Below are 24406 nucleotides of genomic sequence, written 5' to 3'. Positions count from 1 at the left end.
CAACGATTTCCCACCGTATCGGATCTGATTTGGAACGCCAAGAGTGAAAAACGGTAGGTACGAGGGAGAATAGCTTACAACAGATGAAATAATTTATTTGTCTTAAAAACTATAATAAATACGGAACTTAGTCGAGTTACATTAGCATCACTTTCCCAGATAGGCCCCACTCAGATCCTTTCCGATCCTGTAGAACACTGGGCGCCCATTTCGCGGCTGTATGTCCCGGAAATTGTTGATCAGTCTGTGGCCCTCGGAGTCTCGCAGTTTCCAGAATTTCGACACCGACGAATAGGGTACGGGCAGAACCTGGGAGAACACCGTCCAGGTGACAGACTGCTCGCAAAGGGGCGTGGTCAGGGATCCACGGTAGGTGAAGAAGTCCCGGGGATTCACGTTTCCAAGCATCTGTCCAAGACTTAGTCCGCCCGGAATGGTCGTCTTCGCGTTGTACTTCGTCACCCGCGGCAACGCACTCATCACTTTGCTCAATCCCGGAAATATGCGATTGGGATTCTGTAAAAAAAAATATACACAAATTATTTGTTACAAACTCCTAATGAAATTTTGAACCGTCTTTGTGTTCAAATGATTGATTCATATAAGCAGAAAAAAACGATGAAAGAATATTCATCTGAAAGTGACGTATTGGCACGTTTATTTTTCTATGGCAAATTTAGTTTTACGGTGAAGATTTTCATTGCATCATCGTTCCATCACGTTGGATTAGATTGCACCTGGTTTCTCGGTACAACAACCCCTTGTACGATTACTGACCTAAGAAAAATAGATAGATAGATACTCACCTTTACGATTTTCAGCATGACTCCAATAACAGCAATGCCATCTTTCTTGTTTTTCGCCTCATCGATATCTCCATACTTCTCATTTCGGTGGACAATGTGCATCTCCACGTCGAATCGCTGCTGGTTAATGGAGTGCTCGGATCCGCGGGAGCTCGGGGATCCCCAGTGGAAGTGGAAGGCCTCGGCCACAAATCTGCCTTTGAGCAGACCCCCGGTTATGAAGGGTTTGTTGCCGTTAGCAGTTTCTGGTATCTCCACGTGAGCTGCCAAGCAATTAGTAGCTTTCGTTCAAAACCATTGGAGATCTCTCGAACCCACAACCCACCTGTATGTCCATTATTGAGCAGGGTGAGCGGTCCCCTCAGCTTTACGTCATAGTTTCCGAAGACGATCCGCGGTAGTGGGACGATGAGCGACTGCCTCATCGAAAGTATGACAATGTATTAGTGGTTATTGAAATAAATTAGGCCTTTCAGCGCTTCCATTTTCCACACCCATTACCCCTTGTAATGCAAAAAGTGGCGTTAAAAGAGCTCCCAATTGTTAAAGTAGATATGTTACAAACTATATGCCAATTTCGACTATCACATTCCCCATGTTGTAAGTCAATTATATAAGCTAATTGGGAGAATAATAGTGCCAATCATCGCCCAGTTATAGTTCATTTTCATACAATCGCAGCATCCGTTGCTGATTTTAAATGTTTTCTTTTGACAAATATTATACAAGTTCTTAGACGATTTTGTTATGCAGTAACAGCGCTTAAATAGATGCGCATATGAAATAAGGCTGAGTTTTGGCACGCATAATTAATACGAATTTGGTGATACACATTTTAAATTTAATTGATTTCTTTACATCACTTTAAACTAGGTCTGAAGCTAAAGACCAACAAATAGTTGATTAGGAATGTAAGGCTGTTCAAATCATTAAATCATTGCAAAGGAACTCTAACTAATTCTGATCATAAGTGGTGTCATATGTATTTGTTACTTACTTTTTGGACGTTTAACGAAATGGGTGACTGTCTTTCGCCCGTAGAGCAAATTCCTCCCCAATTCTGTCCGTTCGTCTCATAGTCCCAGTGCGATTCGTCTTTATGATCTACAAGTTTCAAATTGAAGAAAATGTTAGGTCTAAGACGTTTTCACTTTCTTTCAGCCATCTAGCAGCAGTATCTGGTAATCCTATTAGCCAAGACCGTGAATAAATTCACTTCTGTTTTCATTCGGCGGAATTAGCCGACTCTCATTTCTCTCGTTTCTGTAACCCAAAATAGGGTATGGCAGAGTGATTAATCACAGTAGCTTATACAATTAATGGTAATGGGTGTGCGCCAAGACCCTTTCAAACGTTTAATCCCAATTTTTAATAATTTAGAGGGAAGTTAGTATGTGTTTTAACCGCTTTGAGGCTATTTTGAGGCACATTTATCACTTCCTGCCATTGAAGGCTAGTTAATGCACTTTTATCACTCCATTCGATTTACATATCTATCTTAAGATCTGGGATCGAAATTACCATTTGATGTATGCTGATAGGCGAGCGGTAGTAGTAACAAAAGCTTGTGAAAGGCATTCGGCTGCATTGTTGCAGATCGCAGATGTGATTGTTCTAATATTACTATATATAATATTGGATTCCCGCGGACGCGTGTGTCTTTGTATTGAAATTCGCGGCGTTTTCGATTTTACATAATTCATACGGCGCGAATGTGCGGGAGATATGTTGGCCTCTATATGATGCTGTTGCCACTGCGAACTGCGAGCAACTGAAACGGGCCATAAACACCCCGATATCTTTTATAGTTTGGAGGGGCACGGTGCCCACGTAGACTTGGCGTCTGGGGGGAAGTCGGAATGGAATCGGATCGGATCTGAATTCGACACCTAAGTGGCGCGTGATTAGCCCCAAACGGTAGCAACAAGTGGCAGACTAATTGCAGCGCTGGGTTTTCGAAATGATAAATGGATGGATCGCAATATATAGACCATGAGAGCTAGGAAAACCCAGTATTAGTTGGAAATGCGGAAAAGATCTAACAAAAGTTGCTTGAACTCTTACAAATTCTATGCACATTGGTTGGTGAATGGGTGGGGTTACCAGTTATACGACTTGTAGATAAGCACCAGATTTGATAATTTGTTTCATTATCTGAGCATTTCATAGTAACGTAATAAAGTATCCACGGGAGCTGCCACGTGCCTGTGTCTTAAAAATATTTATTTATCAAACTTATTAGCATAGGCAAATTAAAATGTTTCCTTAAGCTAAATTCCTGCTGCGACCCACTCCAAATGCATTAAAAGAAAGTTAGCTCTGAGCATTTGCATTTGTATTGCTATCAATGGCAAATCTTATGGTCAATATTTTGGCAAATATTCGCATTGAATGACTGGATCAGCCCGATTAGGCACACGTTGCCAGTCGGGTTTCGACTACGTCATAGCCAAAAAAACAGGGAAATCCTCTGACCAGTTACAGCATAATGGCCTCAAGCCAAACTTCTTTGTCGAATGTTCCACTCTTCCCCCAAAGTGTGTGACTCACAGAAAAGCTGCCAATTAGATCGGATAATGACCACAAGCGATGGTAACATCGATCGTCATCTTTGATATTACAATATTTGTCAGCGCTAATAATATAATATTTATGTTGTCCACGGTCCACGATTTCACTTTCCAACCAACCGAAGAGAGCGCTCAACATGTTTTCAGGCTTTTCATTTAAACTGTATTTCGTATTCGGTCACTTACATCTATATATTCATGCACTCTCCGCAATTATAATACAATATATATATATTTTTTCTTAAAGTTCAATGTTGTATAGTTTTGATACATGATCGCCCTAACGTCTTATCAATAGAAACGTAACAAGCGGCTCCTGCGCAGTCAAACTGCTCCTTAATCCTTGGATTTCTCCGGTCAGGTCAGAGTTCGGTGGCGAAATAAATGCGCCTACTGGGTCAGAAGTCACCCACAGCATGGGAAACGAACTCAAACTGGCGCTCAATGCTGTTCTCCGACTCCAGTTCCAGTGCATCGTCGATGAAGTGCATCTCGACGTGCTCGCGGAACGCATTGAAGGACACTTGGCTGGAGTACTGCTTGCCGCACATAGGGCAGGTCTTCTCCATTGCGTCGGCTGCATCTGCTTTGATTTTCTCTTGTATTATGTTAATTCTCTGGCTGGGCGGCGTGCCATTGTGTCCATTGTGTTGGCTCTCATAGTTCTTCAGCTCGCTGGTCAGGCTGTCGTCCGTTTCCAGACTTTTGTCGGCCATCTCCGGTTTTTTGATGGTTTTCTGGGCACATTCCGGACAGGGCTTGAGTGCTGCTTGCACATAAAACAGGCGTTAAAAGTTATTTTTTTTATAGCATGAATTCCATTTTGTTGCTTACCTATGCGATTTTCTAGCAGAGTCATTACCGATCTGAGCTCCTGCTGCTGCTTCATGGCCTCTCGCCTCAGCTCCTGCAGTCCATCCAAACATCTTTTGGCATCCACATTGGCATCTGGTTCACTAGTGGTTTCCTCCACCTTTTGCAGGTTGTAGGGGTAACCTAGTTCCTCACTGCTGGCACCGAAGTCATCCAGGGCTATTTCCTCCAGACTGAGATCCTTAATGCCGTCGGAGAGCATCTTTTGGCGAAGGTGAGGATTGGGGGAGTGCTGCGTAAAGGTCTTGGAGCGCACCAGGTTCTGGTTTTGCTGGGCTCGCGAGTCTGTTGAGCTGGGCAGTGCGTTCAGCTGCTGATCCTTGGAGATCTGCGATAGGCGGGACCAGAGCCGTCTGTTCTCGTTGGATACCATGCCAATGTGCTCCTCCAGCTGCTCCTTTTGGCGCTGCAGCTCAGAGACCTGTGCTTTCAGAGAGAGGACGTCCCCAGTGACCCCGATTTCGTTTGCCCTTGGAGCACCTTCCGACCTGCTGGAGGCCTCCCTTAGCTGCTGGTTCTCCTCCTCCATGCTGGCCACGCGGCGCTGCAGCTGGATGCACCGCTCCTTGATCGTCTGCAGCGCCACTTGCAGTGCGTAGTTCATTTTTTCACTGGAGGGGGAGTTTGTGGATCCGGAAGCGGACATGGAACTGGCCATAGGCGTGATTTTGGCAGCAGATGCCTCCATTCTGCAGTATTGGAGTTCCTTGGCACTTGATCCCAAAAATATACGTTTTCCTGTAGATGTTTGATTTTCCAAATTTTTATTGCGTTCTCATTAGTATGACCGTGCGATGAACTTAAAAAAATAATATACACTATACCGATAGTCTATAGTCACTGAAGACAGATAAATAAAAGTAAAGTAATGTATTGAGCTAAGTTTAATTACTTAAACAAAAATAACGACTCTTGATCTTATAAAGTTAGACCACCATTTACATGGTTGAAGACGATAGGTTCAACAGGTTTCACTCTATCTCAGCATTCCTATTACGTTATTTGGTAGAGTGACCAGCTGGTATCGCGAACAGCTGTTTTTGTTTACGCTGCATTATTATCCAACAAATTTTCCGATGTTTTGCGGCAAGAGTTTAGTCAATAATTTTTACAAATATAAGAGAAAAGTGTGGCAGAATGTAATCCCAATTGCACAGCGCTGCAAGGGAACTTACCACCCTCCAAAAATTCTCTTTTTCGGTACCGACAATTTTTCCTTGCCCAGCTTACAGGCGCTACACAAAAACTGCGGGTAAAATGTTTTAAACAATAATGTTAAATTGGATTAATAAGAATATTTTTCTTAGTGATCGTTTGGGAGTTGTTACCTCCTTCAAAAGTCCCGCCAACTGTGTGAGGACCTACGCGGAAAAGGAGAAGCTTCCCCTGCAAAAGTGGCCCATAGATCCTTCTGTGTGTCCGCAATTTGATCTGGGTGTGGTGGTCTCCTTTGGCCACCTGATTCCTGGTAGTATCATCAATGGATTTCCTTATGGGATGATCAATGTTCACGCTAGTTTGTTACCCAAATGGCGGGGAGCTGCTCCCATCATATACGCCATCATGAAGGGAGATGCCAGCACTGGAGTTTCCATCATGAAAATCGAACCTCACCGGTTCGATATCGGTGATGTAAGTTCATTCTTATCTTACCATTGTATGCAGTAGTATTGACGACTTATGCTTTAGATTTTAGCTCAGCGAGAAGTGGCTATTAATCCCGATGTCTTCATGCCGGATCTGCATGCATCTTTGGCGTCGCTAGGAGCCGAGTTACTTGTGGATACTATTAACAACCTATCAGTAAGACTTAAGGAAGCCAAACCCCAAGATAGTTCAAGGGTCAGCTATGGTAAAGCATATCTAAGCACTTCGAGAACCTATATAAACTATATTTTTGCCTTCAGCTCCCAAGATTACCAGTAAAATCACAGAAATTATCTGGTCCGAGCTGAGTGCCATTGAAATATACACTCGTCATCGAGCTTTGTATGGCTACAAAAACCTTACAACCAACTTTTTGGGCAAGCAAGTGCAGTTGCTGGAGTTGCGATTACCGGAGAAGAGAGTTCCCGTCCAAGAACCTGGTGCCATCAGCTACCTAAGGAAGTCGAGATCCCTCATAATCGGATGTGCTCAGCAGAGTCAGTTGGAAGTGCTTCAGTTACGCGTGGAAGGTAGAAAACCTATGAGTGCCCAGGACTTTAACAACGGATTCCTGAAGCAAGCAAGGTCCTTATCCTTCACAGAGAATAAAATAGCATCGATTTGATAACGAACGTGTGGATTTAATGCACAATGGATGCTTAGTATCTAGGCCAAGTCGGAGGGCTTGACTTCCTTGGTTTCGGACAGCTGCTGCGTGGATTTTTGGAGCAGATTCTTGGTGAACCACATGGGACGAGGCTTCTTCATCTCCACGATGCGCTTGTTTTTCAGATCATCTGTGGACTGTTCGGCCTTCTCGCCTTCATAAAGAACGATTACTTCCTTGTCCACGGGATCTAGACCGAGTGTCTCCTGGATTTTCGACTGCATGAGCTCAGTCTCCTTCAGGACCTTTTGGTAGCAGAAGGCTGGAAGAGCAACATTAAAGGTGGCTACCTCTTTGTATACTTTTAAGGCTACTTACGACAAAGAACTCCCATCTCGTGGTCATGGCCACATTGCAGACAGGAGCGGAGGTTTCTCTTCTCCCTCAAAGGCTTCCAGTTGTATTCCGGATATCCGAACTTCCGCTTCAGGCGTTTCTCCACGGATCTTCTGTGCTTCGGAACAGCCCACAGCAATCCGTCGCCAATAAGCTGCTTCAAACTGAATTCCTGGGAGGATTTAGGGCTGTGATCATGCTGAAAACCGGCCAACGCTAAAGCTGTGTAAAAAGTGGGTAAGTCAGGGTAACTTTATCTTGGGCTGGTGCTTCTCACCAGGAGGGTGTCCTCCATGTGGCAGGAACAAGCTCTCTAAGTTCCTAATAAAGTTTGTAATTGATAAAAACAAATTTCTAGACATCTTGTTGCTGCTCTTCTGAAATTTACGTAAACGTGATTAGAGATGCGCAAGAGGAAACAGCTGTGCTATCGATATGTTTATAGAAAAACGTAAGTAAGGCACAAAATAGATGTAAAAATGTTAATTCAAAAAAGAGCAATAAAAATGGTGTAACTACTTTTAAAATAATGTCAGCATCCGTAAATAACTACCGTTTTAAGGTTGCAGACTTTGTCGCCTTACGTTGCACACTTCTAGTGCTACGTTTTAGCCGGCTGCCTTGCGTCACCGCGCACGTTGCAACCCTAAACAGCTGTTCGCAGCAGCTGTTCTGCACTGTTACGTCAAAATAAAGTAGTGAAAAGGTGCAAATTGCGTGCGAGTTAAATAAAAACTATTTGCCAGGCGGAAAAACGCGTTTTCATCGGGATCTTTGAGCGTCCCAGTTGTTGCGGAACATGAGGACACTGGCGGGACTAATTGGTAGTGGCGGTAGTGGCCATAGGACCTCTGTGAGCAACGCTTGAGTCCAGATATATCCCTCCAATAGTGTGACCCATAGGTAGCCTGGGGTCATCCAAACAGACCTCGACCCCCAGTGACTGTAAAACCGCGTGGCTGCCTTAGCCACCGAAATCCCCGTTCAAGTTCAAGCCGATCTTACCTTCGTGAGCGATCGTTTCCACCACAGTCGGCCAGTGGGATTCCCACCACACCTGACCGCGCGCACGCGCATCGATTCAAAAATCCACAAAAAGCGAAAACACTTCGCTGGAGCTGCTGAAGCCAAACGCAAGCAAACCGCGCTTCGCCGTCGCCTCGAAATCGTTAGTCCATCGATACCCCGAACTCGCCACACAATCGCGCGTTTTTCAAATCCTGCGAGCCTGCAAAAAACATAAACAAAACCCACTATAATGCTGTTCACCTGTTGAATTCTGTGCCTGTGTCTCGATCAAGAAGCTGCATCCTACCCTTCCCACAAAAAAAAAAACCATCGCATAAGCCCTGCTACTTACAAATCCTCACAAACAAAACCCACAAAATGGCCTGCTTGAGCACTTCCGGTCGCGTCGTGTGCGGCTCGCGTCGCCAGCAGGCGCACAAGCTGCTCTATCAGCTCTTCGGATCCCGGCCAGGATATACAGCCCCGTCCGCCGCAACCGGATTATTCAGTCCGCCCAAAGTTCAACAGCAGGCCATGCGACTCTACCACGGATTAAGCTTCAGCATGGGCAAGGATTACCCCGATCTGCTGGTAAGTTCACTGTCGGGCGAAGCCTACACAGCGAGAAAAGTGTTGTGTTAAATGGTAAAAATAGTTGAAGTTAGAAAAATATGGAAAATATGAGGATTTCATTTCTGGTAAACTTGAAAAGGAAAAGATACTTTTTATAAGCAGTACAATTTAAGTGATTCCTTTTAAAATTTGCAAATGTGAAATAAATCCTTATAAAATTGGATTGAAAATGTATTAGTTTTTTTTTTTTGCCGTGCAGAGTGCATTGGCTGCAAGCCAACTCTTTTGGCCGCTAATGCGTCTGCGTGACTTTGGCTTTTGCTGTCCGCTTTTCTTTTCTTCGCTGCAAAGCCAAAAAGAAAATGAAAGTGAAATTGGTTGCTGGCAGTTGTCCGTTGCTTGTTGGTTGTTGGTTGTTGGCCATTGCTTTTGTGCAAGTAGCGTGAAAAACAACTTGTTGCGCCCACAGTTGCAGTGTTGTTGTTGGCGGAAGCTGGCGCATTTATTTATTATTGTGCCTTGGCTTTTTTACCATTTGCCGAACGCCTCTGTTTTTCTCCGCAACGTTTCCATGTGTTTTTCCCCGCATTTTTGCAAGGTGAAGTTTTTCATCTGCCTCTCTTTCTGGCCCGATAATTATGTCTCTTTCTGGTCTGTCTGTAGTTTGTCATTATTTTTATATCGTTGACAAGTCGCTAGCCTGCAGTGTTTTTCTTCCTTTTTCATTTTTTCTTTGAGTTATGCAATTTCGCTGGTTGCATTTGAGCTCTGGTTTATTGCTCGTATTTATCAATATTTATCGCCCGCGTTGTTGATTTTCGCGCTATTTGTGGCGCCAATAAACAGCTGATTGGGGGCCAGTGCCCCCAAAACTGTGCTCCACTTGACTGGGAACTGCGCGTATACGTAATATCTCAATTGTGTTCTGTTCTGTATTGTGTCGAACATGCGGATTTTGTACCCTTATCAGTCGGGGTAAACACTATCAGCTATTTGCTATTTCACTAGATAGATTAACTATTGCAAATACGGTGAATACACTTAAAGGAATAAGGAAGGTATTTTTCATGAGAACTACATATTTCTACTAATAACTCATAATAACATCTTGACATTGCCTCAGGTGTCAAATATAAATATTAATTTTCTCCCATAATATTTTATTGTTACGGCACTATAAAGCGAGTTTACTGTAACAAATAAAACGATTGAAATGCATGTAATTTTTTAAATCCCACGAATGACGCACTGAGTGCAACAAAAGGGTCGTAAATAACCGAGCTCATTATAGAGTTATGGAGCTATTTGCCTTCCTAGGTCATATTTCTTGGGGAACATCTCCAGCCTTTGTTGTGAGTCGGAAAAACCCAGAAGGAACTTCGGGCAATTGTCTTGAAATTCAATTGGCTAGTCAAGCCTTCGGCTTAATTGCTTACTTACTCACTTATGTACACCTTGAGTAGGCATGTATGCATAGGCCGCGATTAGTGCATCGGCTTCTCACATTTGCTATTTAGTTTATTGTTTTATGGCACGCCATTTAAGCCAACCCATTTAACTGGGGGGGGGGTGGCATTCGGGAGTACGACTTTGATTTAATTGCTTTAGCATTGCGAATGCAGCAAGTTGAATGCAGTTTGTGCATTGGCTATTTTGGCGGCCAGCCTTGGCTTGATCATATTTATTTGTATCTATATGGCCGCACTTTGGTCGCTTTTTGGGTATACATATGTATATAAAACAGGTTAAGTGCTCGTTAATTCACTTTAATGCACACCTTTGACATCCGTAAAAAAGACCTTGCTCCGAAAGGTTGGGGGTTTGCATTTGCCTCCCGAAAATGCGAGAAGCCAAATGTGTTATTGGGCCAATTTGATATCTTTACGATACAAGTATAGTTAAAAGCAAGTAGCAGTACTTCAATAATATATGGAGTACTCACATATAAATAAATGTTCCCAATCATATTGGAAAAAGTTTGATAATTTTGTATGCAGTCGTTGTCATCGAATTATTTATGCATTTTAGTTGTTTAAGACCCTTTTTTGTTTCACTTCGGAGCCGAATAAAAATTCATTCAACGCCAAATTGAATGTGTGCCCAACTCGCATCCATACACACGGGTAGACGGCAAAACACAAGCACCTGGAAACTGATACGTTCATCTATCATAGGTAAACAATAAACAAAACGCAAATAGAAAGCGCACGTCGCAGCCAAAGCCAAAACCAAAAACCAAAACCGAAAAAAAAGACGCCAACTAATAATAGTCGGCAATAGCAGTCGTAGAAGAAATTCACTTTTAACGGTTTCTTTGACTTTCTTCTTCATTTCATTTGCCAAGCTGCCGAGCGGGCTCTCCATTGTTTTGGCCAAAAGAAACCGGCCAAAAAGAAAAGGAAGTCCGACTCTTTATCTCTATATCTATACGTATGCGCCACACGATTTTGGCAAGAAGCCGATTGACTGGCTCTTAGCATTCGTTATCTGTGCATCGAATTAGTTTCCGGATCATTTTCATATTTTCCAGTGCTTCCGCCTGTGAGTATTTTCGTATCCATAAGCTTTTCACTTTCATTGCAAATGCGTGATTTTGAGCCGCGTTTGGGCCAAGTCTTTTAACGCCAGCGTGTGAATTCGATGGGTTGATGGTGTTTATGTAGACACTTCCAAGGTGGCGGTCTTCAATTATTAGATTAGAGAGTCTGTGAACGGTTAGATGGATTGATTTCGATCGATTCTCCGCGTTTTTTACGCGCTTGTGCTTAATTTGAATGCGAGGGTCTCGAGAAAGTGAAACCGAATCGCAACCTGTTTTCATTGAAACTTTTAGAAATTTTGGGCACGAAGTCAATACTCGATTAAATCAGCTGCGATTTGACTTGTATCAATAAAAGTGGCATTTAAACAGGGTTTGGACTACTTAACCTACATATGAGTTTGAGATAGTGAGTAAACATATTTCTTGTACCAAATTACTCAAGAAGATATGCATACGTATTTCTCAATTAAAAGCTCTCAACTCGCATTCCTTTCAGCCGTATTTCACAATCAGTCATATTCGCTAGCCACTTGTGAGAAAGTGATCATCGTACGGGCATAAATACGTACGAAAGAGCCGAGCAAAAGTGGCAGATATGCTAAAAGATACATCCGTTGTATGCACGAGATGGTCATATCGTAAATCTCCGCCTTAGCGGCTGTGTCTTCATTTCTGTATTTCTGCAAAACACTTTCACTGACCCACGGTCCGAGTGGCCGGCCCTGCCAGAAGAAGTCCAAACCGACAGACCCGCGTCGAATAATTCTCTATCAGCTTCATATTATTTGTGTTTAATGTGCACTTGCTGGCGACTTAATTGGCTCCTCGGAACTTGGATGTGGGCATGCCTAAGCGGATTGGGACTGGGACGGCTGACCTGGCTTTCGTTCAACCTGTCCCATGAGGCACACACCTGCAATGGTCTCTTTGATCGCTCGGGCTTGGCTTTGGTATTTTTCGGCCCGTACTTGCTGACCCAATTCCAGAAGACGCATGCGTTTTGGCCCGTTGTCCTAAACTGGTTTCGGGTTCGGTTTGGCTTTGGCTTGGGCTTTAGCTTTGGCTCTGGCTCTGGCTCTGTCTTTGGTTTTGGTTTCGGTATCGGTATTGGTATCGGTATCGGTGGTTTTCGGCCTTTTCGGTCTTTCTGCCGCATTTCCATCTCTTTCGCGCCAAGTCTGTTAACTGTTAATGATTTCGGCGTTGTTTTCCTCAACAACAAATTTTCGGATTTCGATTTGAAAGCCGTAAAAGAAGCGCCGCCAAGTGCACCGAAAGAAATATTGCTGAAGAACAAGTGAGACTTTGTTATGCAGATCAGCTCAGCACTACATCAAAAATCTATTTAGTTTTTTCCAACTATAAGTATGCTCAAGGAAGTTATAGTACTATTTACCCAGCTACCAATATCTGTAGATATAGATATTGGTCCTCCTTTTCTCTGTGTGCAAAGGGAGCGGTGTTTGGCGGTGGAGCAAGTTTGCTTCAGATACTTTTGACCATGTTGCATAACCCGGCCAAAACCAAAGACATGCCCAATCCCCCAGCCCATCGAGGCTGGCCAGCTGTCAGGCCGCATTTCATCAATGTCGCTCATTGGTTTACATTGTTGATGTTTTATCAGCAATTATCATAAATTTGACTATCTTGGGCGGCGTTTGCATATGTTTCCCACACTGATTGCCTTACTTGTTCGCAGTGTTTGCTCAACATTCTACTTCCAATCGGGGCCCTATTAAGTGGCCGAGGGTTTCACCTGATTAACATTGGAATTTGGTTAAATGTTTTCCACATTTTTCGATTCCGAGTTGCGACATCGCTTGGCCAGAAATTGAAACGAAAAATTAGATTTGCATTTATTGGCGGCACGCGTCGCACTTGCAGTTGCACTTTGGAATTTGTTTTTTTCCTGTCTGCGTCTGCGCTTTTTATGTAATTTTTTTTGGGTTGATTTACACGCGAAGTGGCCAATGCAGGATAAACTTGAATTTTCAGGTTTTCCACCGCTAACTGGTTTCCAATTTGTCTGCAAAAACATTTTGCCTTTCATCGGCGAACCTTAATTTTGGCTGCATTTTAGTGCCTTTGCCTTTTGACAGATTGTTATAATTACCAACTGCACACTGACACCTCCAGAAATTATGGTAGGCAACAAATATATTCGGCTATTAAACGATTTTCACAGGCTCTTGCGGCGTTTTACAATCGCTTGGATGTTTAGGCGTTTAAAAACGCATTCGCCATTGCTTTGGCAGCGTTTAAAGTCGCATCCATAGGCAAATATCACGCAGCCGCCGCATTGGACAGGCACGCACTAATTTCAATTGTGAATCGCGATTGCGCAATAAGCAAAGTGACGGGGGAATTCCGTGTGACTCGATGGCAGATACTTGACTGCGGAAAATAGTCGGCTAAACTGGATCGGAAATCAAGTGGATATATACCAATTAATAAGTGAAAATCATGGGCAGTGCGTCCACATTTGGGATGACAACTCATTAGTTCGAAAACTCAGTGCTTGTTTATTCCATACATTTTTGACATTAACGAAGGAAGTAATTTCCGCTTTGAACAGGACTTTGCGATTGACTTCAATGGCAGAAGCTATAACCTAACCAACTTTGATACTTTTGGGGATTCCCATGTGAGCAACAATGCCGTTTGCTTTTATATTTTGGCTCGGTGACTTGCAGACTTAAATTGGCCAATCGATTGCAGTTGTCACAGTTTCTGATGAGCCCAATTGCGATCGCAATGAAACCGTGACGCATCGTGGGCTGTGCAATTGAGACATTAGCAAACAATGCCGACAGATTATGCTAGCCACTCGAGCTGCTGCATCTCGGCGGGATTTGAGATTCAGAAGCGTTCTCAATGCCGCGATGAGCACTTTGTCAAATACAAATTGCCCAGTTTGGAGGCAAACACTCGGCCACTTTGGCATTCACACTCACTTGAGTTCGGATGCCTGCGGTGCGACTGGGTTGTTAACACGCATGTTAACCACTTGCCAGCGAACTTGGCTAATGAAGAAGCTCCCGCGATTCAAATCGAACAGAGAAATTACAAAGCCAATCGTTGGCGCCGCCCCGCCCCCCCCTCGCGCTGTAGTTCCCCTTTTTGGCCCACAAAAGCGTTGGTTATGTCAGCCGTGGCAATACAACCGCAGCGATGACAAAAAGGGAAAGTAAGTCCAAAGCCCCGTCTTCGCGGCCCTCAGCTGTGCTCACTTTCTTGGTCGTGTCTTGTGTCCGCTTTTGGCCAATACCTCGCTTTTGGCCGCTTCCGCTGCCGACGCGTCGGCCTGTCATGTTCGATCGCGGCGACGGTATTTCTTTTTGGCCATCCAGAAAAGGAAGCAATTAAAATGTTTGCAAGCTGATGACAGCAGGGCTTTTCGATTTTGCCAAGGTCGAAGGAGCTCTTTTCATCCTTTAGACATCAATCTTCCTGATAAAAAAAGTCAGCCAAGTAAAACCAATTGTCACATAATCACAGCAGCTTAACAAATTAAGTTTTCTGTTAATTGCGTCGACTAATTTGTAAATAATTATGTAGTTAACGACATGAATGTTCTTTCGCTACGCAAGGTAGGCACAGAAGTTGTTTGCCATAATTGAATAGTTTTCGAATCGCAGGTGCTAACAGTTTGTGTAATTCGAATCGGCCTCCATTAAAATAGCAACATGCAAAGGTAATTTTCAAGCTTCTCATATTGCCATATTGAATAGAAATGGCTTATGATGCCGCATACAAATGGCCAAAAAGAAACTGAGCGAATTCCGGGCCAAACGAGAGCAGAAATCACAACAATGCGAGGCTCTCTGGACAAAAGTGAGTCGTAAAGCCATCAATAAGCAATGCAAAATGTCGCAATTTCCCCGGTTTTATGTGGGGCTTTCAATCAAAACAGACATCAATCAGTGCGAGTTTGGGCCGGCACTCGAAAGTGTTTAAATACTTTCAGCCGTTAATTGTCTTCATCTTCGGTTGGCAACTCCGAGTGGGCTTTGGTCTGAATTGGATGGTACACATCTGGAGAGGATTATGTCGTGGGAGCGCCCTGGGGCGAAAATTCCATTTCCAGTTTGGCTTGATTCGCTTTTGGCACTTGTCTGCCGATATTTACACACGCCGCTAAATGCTGCAATTGCTTTGATCACTGCGCCCATTTTGGCCAATCTTTCCACAATTAAACTAATGGCTGCGAAAATGCGCGTATTTAAATGAAAATTGGCAGAGGCACCGCCGTCCACTAAGCAAATAAAAGTAAATTATGTGCCGCATTGTTGGCGAAGAGATCGTTATTATTATTTCCTTTCGAATCGATGTGAAAGTTGGCTTGCCAATCGCCGCGGCTCCTCTTTTGTGGCCAGTTGCATGTGGGGCAAAAGGAGGTTAAACTGGATATCTTTCGGAGCTCGATTGCTCCGGGCCAATTGCGGTTTAACCTTATCAACCCAATGCCAGATTATCTCGCAAGCTGAACTCCACTTACTAAAAACCTCCAATGAAGATTAGTCCAATGTTTGATTAATCAAAGCCATACCACGTCTTACCAAGTGTGAACATCTTCACTTTTCTAGATACTTCGCTATTTCCTTGCCCCCGGTTACACAATAAACCACATCGAGCTGACTGAGTCCAAATCCTCGGTTCGTCTTCAGCAGCCAAGTGCAACGAAAGAGTCCACTTCCTATGTGGTTAATTCGAGTGCTGCTGCTTTTGCTTTTGTGCACGCAATAAGATCGACAAACTCCAGTTTAAATTTGCATAGTGAAATTCAGTGGGATCTAAGACCAAGTAGGCACCCAAATTTTAGCGCAGATCGTTGACCTGGCTTTAATATAGTACAATCGGGCACTTCAGCCATAACATCATCCAAGTGGCCAACGGCAAGCAGTTCAATGGGTTTAGAGACACTTAAAATCCGTTCGGCTTTCGTGGGCACCTGTGAAAAGCATTTTACAACGCTTAAAAGTCATTCAACGTTTGCGGCCAACTCGAAATGGCCACAATTAAATGCATTTCTGCACGTTCCACACAAAGAAATGGCTGTGCGGCTCGGTTTCTGTTATTTTTGGCCTTTGCAAAATTATCAACTAATTTTAATTTGGCGCACATATTGAAAACGAAAGCTACCGCGACTCGAATTTAATTGGATTTCTTCCGGCTGCTGCTGTAAATTGTGATGCGTCGATTTTGTAATATGCCACCGATCGCACGGCGCGCTTTCTACTCGCCAAAAGCAAAGCCCATTCCGATGTTTATGACACATATTAAATATGAAACTGGGTCATTACAAGCTCTTTTCAATGGTCAACAATTTGTTTGGGTATTTTACGATGCTGTGGGCCCCTTCGAAGACCAAAACCGAACCAGTTTGCCATCCAAAAGCCCACACGTGTATTCCCAATGACGAAGATGATGATCATGATGCTGATGATGATGCTGCACAAGATGCGGATGAAGACCGCTGGCCAAGGGCGGCAAATGATGGTCATTGGCCCGTGGCAGGACAACCAGGCCACAAGTGGGTCACCGCATAGTCCGCAATCACACCCAGTTGAAATGGTCAAATATTCGGTGGTGTAAATGTTGCTACCTCAGCTGACAGCTGGCAACATCGAATTTACATGTTATCATGCCAGCATGTGTGGCGCTTTATTGACAGACTGAGAGGCTGACTGGTTGATTGGTTGACTGGTTGACTAGTTGACTAGTTGACAGGCTGCACAAGAAGCAAACAAATGCAAACTTTGCATAATGGCACACAAACGGATTTGAAAAGAAAATCAATTCAAAAGCAATGCACCGGGAGAAATTAAAAATGCTTGTCCATTAAGTTTGGGTTATCAAAGAGGAAAAATTGACTAATCCAATCAAAGTGCCATTTCACTTTACATTTGCGATTAAGAAAGTCTTCATTCGTCTTGTAAGTTTCGAAGTTTTTTTCCTGTGTGGAAAATGGCACCACTTTTTGGCCAACAATTTAGCAACAATTCAGCAGAGCAGCGCGTGTTTGCTCTCTTTTGTGACGGCAACAAAAGGATTTGTGGTTTTAACAATTCAAATTTTGGCGACAAGGTCAAGAGTCGCGCGAGGGCGTCAACAATCGACTTCAATTAGTTGGCCATTTACGGGGGTTACAGCCCAAGACTGTAGCCACTGCAATTTTCCAGTTATTAATTTTTCGGCTAAAACAGAAAACAGAAAACACGCCGGCGGGCAAGGCAAAACTTGTTAGACGTGACACAGCCGCAATTGAAAGTTGTTAAGTGACTTGTTTGCTCCATCATTATTCACACTTTGTTAGTAATTGCAGCCTTTGCCCGAAATCGCAATCGAAATCGCTAACCGTTCTACCATTTTCCAACTTGCAGCAAAGTCCCCACAAGTGCAGCCAATCGCTGCAGTACTCGCAAAGTTCCAAGGCGAATCTGAGGCAGCACAGCTCGGTCCACACACAACAGCCAGCAGGTCCTGTGAGGGAGTTCCAGATCGATCCCTACATCATACTCGATGACGACCTCAAGTACTTCTACGACGATGTGCGATATGTAAGTTCGATATAATTCCTAGATCCTTATTAGTATAACAAGTTCGGTAACAAGTTTGATTGAAACTAAAATTCCATGTCCAATCGCAAATCTTAAGAATTATGTTACCGGTTCCATTCAGATGCTAAGAACGTCATTGATTAGATGGTTTTTTCCCTCAGAACGAGGTTTTTTTTTTTCTCGCGCCTTAGAATACAAATATTTGCGTATTTAGGCCAGATTCTACAGAACGGCGAAAACAACTGGAAGTGATCTTGACTAATTCCCCCTTTCGAATCTTCTTTCAGCTGCTGAAATCGGGCACATCCCAGCCAGAGTTGGACACCATTGCCAGCTATTACTTCGATGGCCAGGGCAAGGCTCTGCGACCCATGGTTACCATGCTGATGGCCAAGGCGATAAACTATCACCTGAACAACGAGTCACAGTGAGTACTAGTAGATGTGACTAATTAATATCTACATGAGAAGAGCTTACAAGCTTAGTAATGGTAGTCGTAAATAAATACTGCCTCTGTTTTTGATTTTATTATTTTCAAAAAGAACTCGTGGTTATTACCTAACGTAAAAGTATTCACATTTCTAACGAACTTTCCTGTTTTTTTTTTTAAGTTTAGTAGAGTTTAAAATGTTGCTATTAGTTTCTGTCATTTATCTGTGTAGACGAGTGTAATTGATTAGCACTGTTTTGCGAAATGTGCGCAGCCCGACCAAATGAAATCACACATACCCCTGCAAACACTTACATACATATGTATGTAGGTGTAGTTTTTGGATATTTGCCCTAGTCCTAAATCATGTATCTTCCTATCGCCTTGACAGCCAATTAGTACACAAACAGCGACAGATCGCCCTCTTTTCGGAGATGGTGCACTCGGCCAGTCTGGTCCACGACGATGTCATCGATCAGTCGGACTTCCGACGCGGCAAGCCCAGCGTGAATGCTCTGTGGAACCACAAGAAGGTAAGGATCGATCCGCGTGACATGGGTGATATGGCATGTGGCATCATCGATGCCACCGATGTTTGCCAGAGCCAAACAAACAAAGCCAAACACACGCCCCGAGTCGCTCGGCAACCGAAACAGCCGAATAGCAATCATTGGGGCCCAAAGCCTGACTTTGACATCAATTTGTTGCGTATTTCGATTTGAAGTGTTTATTGACTTTGTCAACATCTATCTTGCATCATTTGAAAGGCCTCAAAATCGAATGGCGCTGCCTCTTGCCGCTGCGTTCAATAATTCAATAATAGATCCCAAAATAGTTCCCTTTCGACATGTCTTCAAATTAAAATGCACAAATTAATCCAAACCCCATCTTCACAAGAAGCGGAAATTTCTCGCCTTTGATTGTATTGGCGCTCATCTTAGTCACATGTCGGTTGGGTTTTCTTGCCTTTAAGCCAACTCGCTGCTGGCTGTTAACGTTGCAACACATAACTGTCTTACAGCGATTGTGTTGGCCGATCTTTTGTTATGGCCGCTTGTTTCTGACCATGTCTCATCGCTTTTACAGGTCACAATGGCTGGTGATTACATCTTATCGATTGCCTCGATTATGATAGCTCGTCTGCGCAGCGATGATGTGACGATCGTGCTGAGTCAGGTAAGGAAACTTTGAATTGCAAGGATATGACTAATGACTATATATAAGTAACAATCAAGAAACTACACTCAGCATATAGTTCTAAGATCATGGTACGAAAATAACTTTGCTGCTTAAAATTCTACCGAAGACAAACATTTGTAGAAGATACCAAGTGCCTCGCACATTTTATGCTGCTAGTTAATTGACAGAGCAAACTTAAAAGCTAAGCAACTTACTTAGTAAAGCCTGCCCATCTTAATAACTGCCGGATTTTGGGGAAATATATCTATACACAAGAACAAGCCTTTAGTTTTTTTGTCAAGAAAGTACGTAATCGCATCAGGTGCCTAGTTTTACACAATTGATGGACCAGTATTTATCTTAAACTGATGAATTTTTCTCGTTCTGTTGGTTGGGAAACCAAAAACCAGTTGCCACTTTTAATGGGGCACAAATCACCGGGCCTGCAAACTTCCTGCGTCCCTGGAAGTTGGATTCCCAAGGTTTGCCCTTCGCCAGAGTTCGAGAAACTTTGCAAAAAGCGGCATTCACTTTTCACATGAGTCGGAAATGTGCATTCGTGTCCTTGTGAATCCCCACATTCCGCAGAAATACCTACACGTAGTTCCTACGATTTTCGAATTAGTCACACCTGCCATGGAAAGTGAAACTTGATCTACTGCCCTGTAAACCAAGACCTAGGTGGCTCCGAATCTCAGATCTCTTCAAGCTCCCAGCTTCTCTGCATATTTACACAATCGAGCTGCCGGCCAGTTAATAGCCAAGGCAAACACAATAAACTTGCCTACGTTTTTGGGTTACACATTTGGCGTTTTCTCAATTCGCGTAGAAAAAACATGCGTAACACCTGAGGATTGGCCTGAAGATGGCCAAGGTGCGGCCCAGACACTCATCCGCCGCTATTTGTCTATATCATTAACCCGATCTGGCCGATATACTCGACTCATACTCGTGCGTCTATCGCATAATGTGGCTCATTTGCATGCCAAGCACTTTGACCCCAACAAAATGAAACTTTCTTCGCGATCGTGATATCATTCGTCTTGAAACTAGTTCTAAGCCAAACTGGTCCCCACCATTTATGCAAATTTCTCTGGGCTGCCGAATTTGCACATATGTATGAAGAAAAGTTTGAGATTACCCAACGCACACTTGTTTGTCCGATTAAAAATCTATTCTAAGTAGTTTGTTTAACTAGTTTGGTAATCAAAAGCTGTGGAAATTTATGTGCCAAGAAACCAGATTCTTTGTGTCAAAAACTTTGTATGCATTCAACTGTTTTTGTCACTCGTTTATACACGACTTTTTGCCAGTTTCTTTCATCTACGACAATCTAAAATCTTCGGCATATATTTATCAGATTTTTCACATTAAATATGCTGTGCACGTGTCTGAATAAAATCAGCGGTTTCTAAGACGTCGGATGGCATTAATAAAATGGGTAGAATGTCCGTCTGCCTTTCAATCAAGTGAATTTATGACTATTCCCGCATTTTGGGCTAAACCAAACGGTTATCACTTTGAACGCCGTTGGAAAACCCCACCCTTTTATTAGGCTCATAAGCTGTGAAGAGTACATAACAATTAATGGTCCTCAGTGTCTCTGAATCTCTGAAAATGCTTGAATGCTGTCAAATTCCCCTAGTCGGAAGCTTGCGATTGAAAAAGAAAATTCCCAATAAATGGCTAGCAAAGTGGTTTCGAGGCTAAAGCATAGTTTTACCGAAAATTGCACTCGATTCCGCGAGCGCTGCATTTGGTCTCATTTAGCTGCTTAAAAGGCGGCATTGTGTTAATTTGTGTGGCTCCAAATGCACTTGCTGGCCAAGTTGTTAGAGCTCACGCACTTGTAGTTGGCTTTTTGTCAGTGTTAATTAACATTGAAAGTTCAGCGGTGGTCGGTAGGTCCGAGGAATTTGGCCGGGCATTTTGGCCAGTTGAAGCCGCCTCACCTTGAGCTCCTTGGTGGAAGCCGCCATTTTTCAGCGCCCACTATTGTTTGCCAATGATTTTGACAACTGCCTGTGAATTTCTCGTCCGAATCAATGAAAATGCCTATGCGCAGGCGAATCGAAGGGCGTGCCACACAATTGATGAACAAACAGAAGCGGCGATAGCCAAAATATCCATCTTCTTTGGAGATCTGAATGAAATCTTGTTTGCCAGATCCATTTGGCACAATTGTATTTGCTGTTTGCATTCGAGGTTTTAGCCAAGCGGAAGTTACACACACACACACACGAGCGTATCAGCGGCTTTAAAGCGAGACGAAATGTGTTCATTTTTAGGGAAAAAACATTCAAATGCTATATCTGGAATATCCATATTCATATTGCAAATTCGACCGTTTTTTTTTATCAGTGTAGGGGAAACATTGCGAATTGCGTAATGAACCATTCATCTGCGCCCGGGAATCCCCAGGCCGAGAACAATTGAAGCCATAACCATAACCCCAACCACTTACTGTGACATTTTTATGACGCCTTGTTCGTAATCTCTTGCAGATCTTGACCGATTTGGTCCAAGGCGAGTTCATGCAGCTGGGCTCAAGGGAAACGGAGAACGAGCGCTTCGCCCATTATCTGACCAAGACATACAGGAAGACCGCATCGCTGATCGCCAATGCACTGAAGGCGGTGAGTATTCATTACCATCATGCGAGCCCGACCACCAGACCAGGCACTTATTGACCAGACCCTAGCCGCTTAATTCGGCAATTAGTGTGCACGCAGTCTCGCACCATTGTGCCCAATCCCCTGCAATTTGTGCTGATCTTGAACCCTCTGTTCTCTGTTCTCTATTCTCGATGCTCCGGCTCTCCTGCAGACCGCCGTGATTGCCCAGGCCGACGACAACGTGGCCGAGGTGGCCTTCCAGTACGGACGCAACATCGGCTTGGCCTTTCAGCTGGTCGACGACATGCTGGACTTTGTCTCCTCCACCGAGCAGATGGGCAAGCCGACGGCGGCGGATTTGAAGCTGGGTCTGGCCACCGCTCCCGTCCTCTTTGCATGCGAGAAGGTGAGTGCGGAATCTGGGATCTGTTGGATATTTCCTAGTTGGCTTGCCAACCAATCTAAGCTGTTTCGTTGTGCACAGAGAAAAATCGTTATAATGCAACATAAGTCGTAAATCGTAGGTGTATAAAAGTATGCCACACTTAAATTCATATGTCTGCATACCTACGTGTTTTCTTTTTAGATTGAGTTACCATTTTTCTCTGTGTATATATGAGCTAGATTGAGCTGTCTCTTTGTCCAGATGTCTATTTGCTATGCATCCAAAGTGGCTTCGCGCCATCGCAACGATGATGTATTCATGGTGCGGGCGGTGAAGGTGTGATGATGTCATGTGGGTGGGTGGTTGGCTAGATGCGCAGATGATACAATGCGACTGTAACTCATCAATTGCCACCGATTACCAATGCCCATTTGCTATGCATTCCGCGGGCTGTGCACGCGTGCAGTGCGTTTAAAGCCGCTACATAGCTGCAAACTGCATAACCTGCATAATTGAAATGCCTTTTCCGTACATTCCAGTACCCCGAGCTGAATCCCATGGTGATGCGGCGCTTCAGCGAGCCCGGCGACGTGGAGCGCGCCTTCGAGCTGGTGCACAAGTCGCACGGTCTGGAGCAGACCCGGTTTCTGGCCAAGAAGCACTGCAACGAGGCGATACGGCTGGCCCAGGAGCTCACGGAGTCGCCCTACCAGAAGGGTCTCCAGGTGGTCGCCGACTTAGTCATCAACCGCATGAAGTAGAGTACCGAGCACCCGAACACCCTAACATAAACCATACACGTAATGCAATAATAATAATATTAATAATAATATTGTTATGTAGGCCCATTGATGTTTGGATTAAGTCCTGTTCAGCCGGCGGGCCAATTTGTAAACAAGAATTATTATTTAGTTTTTAGGCATTTGTTGTTGACACTGTAAATAATTGCATAAAAAAACCTAATCAACACACACTAAATGGCAACGATCGCTGTACATAACATAATTACAAGATGTTTAATGAATTTTTGACAAATTTTGTATGCAATGTTTTTCGACAAATTTATTTATATGTATAGAGAGCGAAACATGAGCCAAAAGCCAACAACAATAGGGGAAACGAGAAAATTGTACAAACATTTCATCAAATAAATGAATGGAAATGGGTTGCCAGGCGAGCACCAAATGTGGAATCTACTTTAAAATGAAAATGTTTATTAGTCAATGCAACAAAGAAAGCCAGTGTGTAGAGCGATATTTTTAATACGAAGCACGAGGAGCATAATTGGTTTATTTTATATTAATACTTGATTTAGGGCATTTCATGCCTAAATGGTTCAATGGTCATTGCCTGCACTCTGTTTAAAATCCCTTCCGACCGCACAAACTTGTAACTTAAAGTGGAAAGCCCGTAGTTTAGCTGGATTAAATAAAATATTTTGAACCATTCGCGCATGAAATGCATATTATAATATGTTCTATAAGAAATGTAACGAGGATTGTATGTGAAACAATGCTGCCCAGTCTTAATTTTAAATCTTTCTTCTCCGCCTCTAATGCAATAGTAATTTAAAAGACATTTGAAACGAATTCGAACCGCAAACCCCAAATGTTGAAATGTTCTACAAATCTTTTTAGATGTAAGTTTTTATTTTAATTTATAAACACAACCTCAGTTAAGTTAGTCAGCGAAATTCGTTTTTTTGTCCGTTTAGTTTTGATGCAAATTCATTGGGCTCCTTTACAGCCTGCTCTACACTGAAAGAAAGGCAAATGAAAGATATAATGCAGAAATTTGCTGGCTAGTTAATCAATACAATTGGGTGCTGACGACGATATACCCACATATTTTAGAGTGCGAACGACAAAATAATGATACAGATGTTGATATTGATACATGTAATTACGATATTTGTATACCTAATGAGATGAATAAAAATTCGATTTTGTAAAACAAGCAAATTGGAGCTGATTTCGCCGCTTGTAGCTATGCAACATATTAACCACCAACCAGGTTGACCCAGTGAAATAGTTTTGGACATGGCCAAAATGCCTTATGTTGCAACGGGCATGGCTGAAACCGAAATTGGGGCAAACAAATAAATTTGGCGGTGTGAGTTGCTGGCTGAAATTGTAACTGCCACACGGGGCGTATGAGTAATGCTTGCTGCTTAGGCTTGCAAGAGCTTTTCATTTTAAAACATCAACAAGTTTCG

At 43.3% G+C, this 24406-nt stretch overlaps 5 protein-coding genes across 7 annotated transcripts; 2 read left to right on the top strand and 3 right to left on the bottom strand.

The window, feature by feature from the left end:
* Nucleotides 1-130: 130 nt before the first annotated feature.
* On the bottom strand, nucleotides 131-2581 carry CAH6 (Carbonic anhydrase 6). Its single transcript, NM_001104517.1, has 5 exons — nucleotides 2328-2581; nucleotides 1804-1910; nucleotides 1132-1222; nucleotides 807-1069; nucleotides 131-516 (listed from the first exon to the last, which is right to left on the bottom strand). The coding sequence occupies exons 1-5, from the start codon at nucleotides 2392-2394 to the stop codon at nucleotides 148-150; spliced, it is 897 nt and encodes a 298-aa protein (NP_001097987.1). The 5' UTR covers nucleotides 2395-2581; the 3' UTR covers nucleotides 131-147.
* A 939-nt stretch (nucleotides 2582-3520) lies between these two features.
* spn-F lies at nucleotides 3521-5053 on the bottom strand. 2 transcript variants are annotated; one of them, NM_143601.3, is made up of 2 exons: nucleotides 4211-5053; nucleotides 3521-4142 (listed from the first exon to the last, which is right to left on the bottom strand). In NM_143601.3, exons 1-2 carry the CDS (start codon nucleotides 4935-4937, stop codon nucleotides 3775-3777), a joined length of 1095 nt encoding a protein of 364 aa, NP_651858.1. In that variant the 5' UTR covers nucleotides 4938-5053; the 3' UTR covers nucleotides 3521-3774. Both variants share the same exon structure in this region, with proteins under 2 accessions (NP_651858.1, NP_001263138.1).
* Nucleotides 5054-5279: 226 nt separating this feature from the next.
* Nucleotides 5280-6521, top strand: CG1750 (uncharacterized protein; the record flags this gene model as incomplete). The annotated part of the gene is made up of 4 exons (NM_143600.3): nucleotides 5280-5501; nucleotides 5557-5881; nucleotides 5939-6101; nucleotides 6157-6521. The coding sequence occupies exons 1-4, from the start codon at nucleotides 5326-5328 to the stop codon at nucleotides 6519-6521; spliced, it is 1029 nt and encodes a 342-aa protein (NP_651857.2). The 5' UTR covers nucleotides 5280-5325.
* mRpL32 (mitochondrial ribosomal protein L32) lies at nucleotides 6494-7308 on the bottom strand. Its single transcript, NM_079867.3, has 3 exons — nucleotides 7177-7308; nucleotides 6882-7121; nucleotides 6494-6825 (listed from the first exon to the last, which is right to left on the bottom strand). The coding sequence occupies exons 1-3, from the start codon at nucleotides 7259-7261 to the stop codon at nucleotides 6563-6565; spliced, it is 588 nt and encodes a 195-aa protein (NP_524606.1). The 5' UTR covers nucleotides 7262-7308; the 3' UTR covers nucleotides 6494-6562.
* Nucleotides 7309-7571: 263 nt separating this feature from the next.
* On the top strand, nucleotides 7572-24145 carry qless. 2 transcript variants are annotated; one of them, NM_170546.2, is made up of 8 exons: nucleotides 7572-8498; nucleotides 17406-17582; nucleotides 17870-18009; nucleotides 18404-18545; nucleotides 19099-19188; nucleotides 21696-21827; nucleotides 22018-22212; nucleotides 22731-24145. In NM_170546.2, the coding sequence occupies exons 1-8, from the start codon at nucleotides 8286-8288 to the stop codon at nucleotides 22950-22952; spliced, it is 1311 nt and encodes a 436-aa protein (NP_733425.1). In that variant the 5' UTR covers nucleotides 7572-8285; the 3' UTR covers nucleotides 22953-24145. The 2 variants fall into 2 exon arrangements, with proteins under 2 accessions (NP_733425.1, NP_001287619.1); NM_001300690.1 differs by having other exon boundaries at nucleotides 8006-8498.
* Nucleotides 24146-24406: the final 261 nt, after the last annotated feature.

This window comes from Drosophila melanogaster, chromosome 3R (genome assembly GCF_000001215.4).
Source record: "Drosophila melanogaster chromosome 3R".
Taxonomy (NCBI): Eukaryota; Metazoa; Arthropoda; class Insecta; order Diptera; family Drosophilidae; genus Drosophila; species Drosophila melanogaster.
This window is presented reverse-complemented; position numbering and strand designations above follow the sequence as displayed.